Genomic DNA, 8,829 nt, shown 5'->3' on the forward strand with positions numbered 1-8,829 from the left:
TTTAATTATGATGTGTAACCGTGCGTAATTTCATTAATATAAAACACAAATACTCTTAAATGAGCGTATTGGAGAGGAGATGCAATGGACGTGACATATTGGATTCTGCAGGAATTTAATTAGTTTTCCCCTTCGCCCAGAGTGGAGGTTTTTCTTTGATAGTGCAAAGGCTGCTTGGGCGTGGAGAAAGCCCCATGGACTAATTTGCTTAAACCAGCTATCGATTTGTAATTAGTTTCATGCAGGCGGACAGGTGGAAAATTTAAAAATAAACATTCGCGTAGCAGCATCGCTTGTGGAAATTAAGGCAATTAAGTACTCGTTGGCAGCCGCTGGTCAATATGGTGCCACCGTGATTGATTTCATAAAGCTCGACGTCCGGCGCTAATTTATCAACTAAAACTGAGTGCAGAATCCAATTTAATTACGCCGCATGGCATGCCATCTGATTCGCACAGTTAGTAGTTAATGCGATGCCTGCTTTGTTTGCAGTTACAGTGTCTGGACTGGGACGAACTTCGGGAGAAGGGTGCTGCAAATACCTTTTATCTATTCACGTTTGAATTAAAGTTTCAGAACTTGATTAATCGTAAGCGACATAATGTTTACCGAAGCTGATCAAATTTTGAGCAGGAATTCCTGCTCAGCATGAATCTTGACATGGAGATGTGAACACTGATGAGAATTGTTAAAAAGTCAGCAGCCTCTACAGCCATTAAGAAACAAACTAAGACATTGGACGCATTCAAGGTACTTGTACCGCTCGGTAGCACTTGAAGCTTGATTGTTTTTACGCTAGCGGCTGGTCAGTCAAAATGAGCAAAATTTCATTGAAATTCACTTGCAGAAGAATTTTTTCCTGAGCGTAAATCTAAGAACGAATTAAATTTCTTCGAAATTTCTAAAATATGCGATGAGTCGTTCCGACCTTCACAACAGTAAATAAAAAAAAAAAACAGGACACTTACCCCTGAGGCTTAGAACTACAAAATTTCGCAATTCTGTGAAGCATTTCGACTATTTTTCTATTAAACGAATTTAAATTCTATTGGATCAACAAAGGGTATACTTTAATACATTAAATAATTTAAATACCGTGTTAGGGCCACAATTGAATCACCTCATACCCTGTATTCATTAACTCCATTGTCCGAAAGTTCTCCAAATACGAGCACAATTCCGTGGAAAACGCGGCTTAAACAATCCGATTGTTTCATTGTTTGCAAATTTGTCACAATTCCATTCGCATTTATTGCTAAAGTAATCATTATCATTCGATACATTTTAAAAATCATTAAAATCTAGGAAATGTTTGACTGCAGCAGTCAATCGTGGAAAGAGTCTGCTGTGGTTTTTGCGAACAAGTTTTTCTATCATTTCCTTAAATCCCTCATTAATTGATGCAACGTCAAAAGTGTCTTCTTTAGCAGTGAGGGTCAATGGTAAAATCATTGCAGCTTTTCCAATTCCATATATAGAATATTTCTTCCATTGCTCGATGAGTTCTTGGTAGGGAAGCAGTTCTTCTGCATCACATCCCAGAGATTTTAAAGTTGATGATAGGGAGGAGTAGTATATGTGCAGAAATTCCTTGGTGTGATTAAATTCCTTTTCTGAGCCGTTTGTATATAAATGGTAAGACAGATCTAATACCGGAGCATTGAGTCCTGAGCACTGGAAGTCAAGAATCTTCACTGCTGTTGGTTTTTCCCCCTGGAAAAAAATGTAGATTTGTCATGAGGATTTGTTATGCGGGCTTTACTTACCTCATATTTGAACATGAAATTGTTGTTCCAGCTATCTCCATGATGGAGAACCACGCATTTTTCTGTATCCTGAGCCTCATAAATCTCTAATAATTTCTGTTTATAACCCTGGGGAAAGTGCTTTTGCAGCCTTAGCACTATTTCCGTGTCTCCTTTTGAAGAAAGAATCTCATACAGGATATTTTCGATGTTTGTAGTGGAGTTTTTCATGCTGTCGAGAAATATCCTGTGTAGACACTCTATATTGGAGAACAGCCTGGAGAATGTCTCGGGCTGATTTTTACGTAGGGCCAAACTGAATGCATGCCATTGCCCATAACCCTTAAAGGTTATTTTAAAATGGTCATAGTCCAGTGGTTGGCACTTGTCGTGGTTCTTATACCCCTGAGCTCTCAAATTTTGAAGCACCACAACGTCTTCTTTTTCATAAAGTAACGTTTTGAAACATTTAGGCAGCAATTCGCCCACTAGGTTTACATTATGGTCCTGCTCAAGCTTTTGAAATGTGGGTAACACCTTACTGTATACAAAAACTTCCCTTTTATACCAGAGTCTCATAGGCTTAAATTCTTGAAGAGCCGGATTTTGCTTGCTATGCTTAAACACTATATCGAAACGTTTTCCGTCACCAGTAACTTCAAGGAAAGTCACATCACCTAAGTAGCCATCACCAACATCCGTGGTACCAATCACCGTAAAATCGACGCTTTTGAACCCTTGGAAAACGTCTGAAATCCAACGCTTAATATCATCACTTCTATTATTCATGTTCATACTTTTACTAATATTTGACTACTGCTTTATCAAGCTATTTTCGTATGGTTCAAATGTAAATATGTGCTTTAAACGATATTTATAACAAATGCTTTTATAGCATATACAGTGTCCACCAGAAACAATACATTAAAGTCACAGTGTTTTTACAAAATTTGAATTCCTCTGTCAATGTAAAAAAAAAGATTTTCTATATATCTTTTATATTAAAGCATTAGAAATCGTCGAAGAACAACCAGTGATTTACAACTGCCAAAGTCCTGGAAGACAAAATTCCCTTGTTCTTCTTTAAAACAATCTCAATCATTTTCTTCGTTTCAGCTTCGCTAATGTTCTCAATGTCTATAACGTCCTCCTTCTCAGTTAGAGTCATAGCAAGAGCAATGGTACTCATGAGGAACCCAAATTTAGAATACAGCTTCCATTGCCTTACTAACTCCTCATACGGAAACAGTTTGCTTGCATCGCAGTCTAGTTGCTTTAAAGTATCTGCTAAAGAAGAATAGTAGACTTGAAGCAAGAATTTTAAGCTCTTCAAGCCTTCTTCTGAGGCTGTGCAGTACAAATGAGCGCTCAAGTCAAATACCGGAGGAGCGAGTTTCAAGCATTGGAAGTCTAGGAATTTCACTGCTTCTGGATCCGTTTTGTTCTGATCCTGGAAACAAATAAAATTAGCGATATCCAAGTGAAGGTATGTACATTGGCACTTACCTTGTATTTGTACATATAATTGTTGTTCCAGCAGTCTCCATGTACAACTACTGAGTACTCCTCAACGACCCCGCATATATTCTTCAGGGATTCATAATATCCCTCCGGCAGTCGTTCTTTCAGCAATTTTATAGCATCAGTCCTCCCTTCAGTTTCCAGAATGTGTTTGTTCAAATTCTCACCACCCACCGCTACTGAGTGAATGAATGGTAAGAATATGGTAAGAACACATGGTTTATTTTCAAACAATTTCTTAAAGTCTTCAGGATGCTTGTGCTTGTATGCGATACTGAGGGCATGCCATCTTCCATAGTTTTCAAAATTCAGCCTCAAGTGATTGAGGTTCAAGGACTCGAATTTACTATGAAGTTCGTATCCTTGAGCTTTCAAGTTTTCAAGAAACAAAACTTCTTGATGGTCGTACATCCGGGTACCGAAGCATTTGACCAAGAATTTTTCTTGAATTTTTAGGTTCTTTTCGAGTTTTTTGAACTTTGGGACTAGTACACTATACAAGAAAATCTCCCTTTCATATGCATGTTTTACTTGCAGTTTCTCACGAATCTCTTTGGATGATTTGCCACTTTTCACCACAACACTGTACTGTTCTTTTCCTTTAATCTCAACAAACACTATATCTCCTGTATATCCATCTCCTTTCTCCGTGGAACCTACAATTTCAAAATCGACTTTTTCGAGTCCAAAAACGTCCAAAATCCACTTGGAAATTGTGCGTTTCTGGAGAGTGTCGTCCATGCTGTCGGCTCGAGTGTAGTATTACTAGTATAAATCTTTGCTTTTACGGATAATATTTATATATTTGAGAACTAATAAGTTATAATATTGCACAATAATACGTAGGCACTGAATAGATTATGACTTGCGTGTAATTCAAAATTAAATTATACGTACAATATATTTGTGTAATCGAAACAATCAATCAGTAAACACAAATTTTGCAGATTGTGCAAATTCTTTAAATTTTTTAAATGCTAAATGTATCATGTTGTTACAGTGATCAGAGATTTGTATGTCTGTAGAATACCAGGTATACCGGTATGAAATGAGCGTCAGGATATACTCCTATACTCGATATAGGGCATTTGTTGTAAACAAACCTTTTTTTTTTGTTTGCTTCGTTGGTATACAAACTGACAAACATATTTAATACAAATCAAGCCCTTGAACAAATAACACTATATTATTTCATTGTGCCAAAAATGTCGAATTTTGTACCACAAAATGATGATTTGCGGAAAGCATTCATTTTCTGCTTTCATTTGAAGAAAAGTGCTGCAGATTCGCATCGAATGCTTGTCGAGGCACATGGTGATTATGCTTTATCAGAAGCAACATGCAAAAGATGGTTTCAACGATTCAGAAATAACAATTTTGATATGCAAAACGTAGAACGTGGCAGACCACCAAAAAAGTTTGAAGACGCCGAACTGCAATCAATATTGGATGAAGATGACACTTTAAGTCAAAAGCAAATGGCAGAAATGTTAAATGTTGCACAACAAACAATTTCTGATCGTTTAAAAGCTATGGGAACGATCCAAAAATGTGGAAAATGGGTGCCGCATAAATTGAATGAAAGACAGATGGAGAACCGAAAAACACCAGTGAAATTTTGCTTCAAAGGCACGAAAGAAAATCAGTTTTGCATCGAATTGTTACTGGAGATGAAAAATGGATTTATTTTCAAAATCCTAAACGGAAAAAATCATGGGTTGATCCGGGACAACCATCAACATCGACTGCAAAACCTGATCGATTCGGCAAGAAGGCAATGCTGTGTGTTTGGTGGGATCAGAAAGGTGTGGTGCACCACGAGCTTTTAAAACCTGGTGAAACCGTTAATACTGTTCGCTATCGACAACAATTGATTAATTTAAACAATGCGTTGATCGAAAAACGATCAGAATGGGTCAGAAGACACGGGAAGGTAATTTTGCTCCATGACAACGCACCTCCACACAAAGCAACACCGGTTCAGGATACCATCAAAACACTTGGCTGGAAGTTGCTACCCCATCCGCCGTATTCACCAGACTTGGCTCCTTCGGACTACCATTTGTTTTCGTTGATGGGACACGCATTGGCTGAGCAGCACTTCGATTCCTACGAAGAAGTAGAAAATTGGGTGTCTAATTGGTTTGATGCCAAAGAGACACATTTCTATTGGCGTGGTATCCATAAATTGCCAGAAAGGTGATCAAAATGTGTAGAAAACAATGGTCAATAATTTGAATAAATTTTATTTTTCTTTCCTTGTTAAAATTGGTGTTTTATTTTCAATAGCGCTCATTTCATACCGGTAGACCTGGTATATTCATTGTGCCTTTCACCTTGAATATTAACATTAAACCTACCAGTACCGGTCAAATTAACCGTTTTTAAATTTTGTTATAATTTACATACAGGGTGTCCCTAAAGTCGAGGCCAATTGTTCGGGAGGTGAATAGGGAACCAAAAACAAGAAAAAAAGTTCGTATAAACATAGGTCCAAATATCCTTTGTTTTCGAGATACAGGGTGTTGAAATTTAAGGAAAAGAAAATTTTTATTTTTGAATTTTCAAACGGCTTAAAATTTTTTAAACAAATTTTATACATGAGTTTAGCATATTGGTAGCCATAGTCCAAAAAATTAGCAGCTTTAATCGTTCATCAGTGGCAGAGGTATGGGTGTCATGTGTCTTTCTCAGTAATAAAAAGTTGTAACACTCAGTATGATATTTCGTTTGAAGTAGTTTATCATATGTGCCAATGTATTCTGCAAATTTTTTGTCTCTTCTTAATTTGTTGTATTTCAAATAGTTTAGCCACAAAAAAATATTTTTTTGATTAAGGGCACTTTTATGTCAGAATTTTAAATTGCTTTTTCTTTCATTTTTTTTGCAAAAATTCAAACTTAAGATAGTTTTTATGGATTTGAAAACATCATTAAAGTCAGATATAAGAATGACACCCATACCTCCGCCACTGGTGCATGATTAAAGTTGCTAATTTTTTAGACTATACCTACCAATATGCTAAACTCATATACAAAATTTGGTTAAAAAATCTTAAGCCTTTTGGAAATTAAAAAATAAAAACTTTGCTTTTTCTTAAATTTCAACACCCTATATCTCGAAAACAAAGGTCATTTGGAACTGTTTATTTGAACTTTTTTCTAGTTTTTACTTCCCTATTCACCTCCCGACCGATTGACCTCGATTTTAGAGACACCCTCTATATAGGGTGTTCAGTAAAGGATGGGACATACGTTAATCAATTATTATTTATTATTTTAATTGCTTTTCCTACCCAACAATTACAAGAAAACTACCCCATTGAGCCTTCAATTTCACACATTAAAACCGTTCATATAAGCCGGTTTGACCCAAAGATCGTCTTTCTCGACACCTTCTTTTGGAAATTTCGATTTTTTGCATTTGGATCATTCACATCGAAGTTTTATTTACTTTCCGTGCAGCACTTGTAGTGAATGATGCCTCTTCTGTTTCTACACATTAAAGAATATTGACAGAATTTTGTAGCATTTAACTCATAGAGTAGAAACATGCTAGATGTGTAAACCCTGATGATACCTCAGGGTGAATCATTCCGACACCATCAATAATCACGATCATCATAATATTTTCCTGTCACCACTTTATTAACAAAGTAAGTAATAATATTCTTTAAGACTTAACAACACACAAAAGCTATTACCATAATACCCTCATATCACCACTTTATTAATAATTAGGCGACAATTCTTCCAAGTCCTAACAGCGCATCTAAACGTCATCTAAGAAGTGCTTAATCACACTTATCATCCTAGAAGCGAGTTGAGTGAAATTTTTCTTCTTTACTTGATCAAACATATTATTAATTTCCTTTTCATCCCAATTTTGAATATCTAATGAGTCGTCCTTCTCTGACAAAGCTATGGGTAAAACTATCATAGAGAACAAACATCCATAGAGCGAATATTTCTTCCATTGTTTGACTAATTCCTCATAGGGGAACAGTTTGTCTGGATCTGATCCCAGCTGCTTTATGGTAGACGAAAGACTGTTGTGGTATATTCGGAGCAGAGTGTCGAACTGTTGAAGCTCAGCTTCTGAGGCTGTAGCGTACAAATGGTAGCTCAAATCTAAAACTGGGGATCCAGCATTGGAGACTTGGAAGTCTAGAAAGACGACCTTTTGAGGATTTGTCTTAAAATGGTCCTAAAAAGAAATTGCTGAGTGACTGAGAGCGTTAACTGAATTATGGAAGACTTACTGTATATTTGAACATAAAGTTATTATTCCAGCAATCTCCATGGGTGATGACGCAGTTTTCTTCGGGCCTGCTGACGGATTCCATTATAGAATCAAACATGTTTCCTTTCAATGCTTCTTTGAAGCGTTTTTTTAAATTCAGCTCTCCCTGCTCGTCAAGCACCGAATATACCATCTGCTCAGTGCTGTCGACTACGTTTCTCATTGGTGGAAAGAAGGCCTTTATAACGCATTCCATGTCTGAAAAATGTTTTCGAAATTCCTCTGGGTACTGGTCCTTGTAGGCGATGCCAAGAGCATGCCATCGCCCATAGTTTTCGAATGTGAGCTTCAAATGGTTCAAATTTAAGGGCTGAAACCTATCATGCAATTCATACCCAATTGCCTTTGTGTTTTGGAGTACTAGAACCTCCTCGTTCTCGGTTAGCAAAGTGTTGAAGCATTTGACCAGGAAATTGTCCAGGATTTTCAAGTTTTTCTCCTCCTCGAATCTTCGAAACAAGGGAATCAATGTACCGTAGACGAACACCTCCCTTTTGAAGGCGACTTGCACTGGCAGCTTCTCACGTAGAATCTTGGACATTTTTCCATACTTCACGACTAAGTCGAGCTTTTCAGCACTTCCGTGCTTCCTCAGGCACTTCACCTTGAGGAAAGCGATGTCCCCCAGGTATCCGTCACCTTTTTCCGAAGACCCCACGATTTCCGTGTCGACACTTTCGTAGCCGTTGTCGAGGAAAGAGCTGGAGATCCATGAAGAGATCCTGCTCTTGATGTCCACATCCATTTTAAAGCACTATCGCGGCAATTTTGCGGGTATATAAAATCAAGTATTCGACTTTAACAGTAAATTCCTCAATTATTGGAGATAGTAAATGAATATGACTACGCAACTAAAATAAATGATATATAATTGGTAGTTCGCCTAACTAATAATATTTATAACTGAGTCGCACAATGTCAGATTACTCTGTTTTAACATTTCTTGAAGCGATTACATAAAAAATTGTGTGTACAATTATTTAATAATTAATGTGAATTTTCTCAATTGCGTTGGCAAAAAAAATATTAATAGAAGTGGATATTATCTTCATTATACAGCACTTTTCGAAGTAAAATGTCCAATCTGAGATACCGCAATCCCTATTAAGCTTGTTGCGGCTTTGTGAACGGTACTACGCCTAATTCAAACGATATGTGGCTCACAGTGTATCTTACTAGTTATCACAAGTCATTATGGAATTTATCGCATCATTGTCAATTGGGGAGATTGAGTTCATATACACAATAAATTTATCATACG

At 36.9% G+C, this 8,829-nt stretch overlaps 1 protein-coding gene across 1 annotated transcript; it reads right to left on the reverse strand.

Annotated features, from left to right (window-relative positions):
- Positions 1-1,237: 1,237 nt before the first annotated feature.
- Positions 1,238-8,479, reverse strand: LOC136416293 (uncharacterized). The gene is made up of 7 exons (XM_066401416.1): positions 7,528-8,479; positions 7,044-7,472; positions 6,584-6,593; positions 3,252-4,015; positions 2,756-3,195; positions 1,767-2,547; positions 1,238-1,713 (listed from the first exon to the last, which is right to left on the reverse strand). The coding sequence occupies exons 1-7, from the start codon at positions 8,311-8,313 to the stop codon at positions 1,285-1,287; spliced, it is 3,639 nt and encodes a 1,212-aa protein (XP_066257513.1). The 5' UTR covers positions 8,314-8,479; the 3' UTR covers positions 1,238-1,284.
- Between the last annotated feature and the right edge of the window lie 350 nt (positions 8,480-8,829).

The sequence above is a fragment of the Euwallacea similis genome, chromosome 22, assembly GCF_039881205.1.
Source record: "Euwallacea similis isolate ESF13 chromosome 22, ESF131.1, whole genome shotgun sequence".
Lineage (NCBI taxonomy): Eukaryota > Metazoa > Arthropoda > Insecta > Coleoptera > Curculionidae > Euwallacea > Euwallacea similis.

Coding starts and splice junctions, on each gene's coding strand:
- LOC136416293 (XM_066401416.1), bottom strand. CDS start 8,313: ATGGATGTGGACATCAAGAGCAGGATCTCTTCATGGATCTCCAGCTCT. Junction 2,548..2,755: donor TTGTTCTTCGACGATTTCTA/ATGCTTTAATAT, acceptor GTCAAATATTAG/TAAAAGTATGAACATGAATA. Junction 1,714..1,766: donor ATTTCATGTTCAAATATGAG/GTAAGTAAAGCC, acceptor ATTTTTTTCCAG/GGGGAAAAACCAACAGCAGT.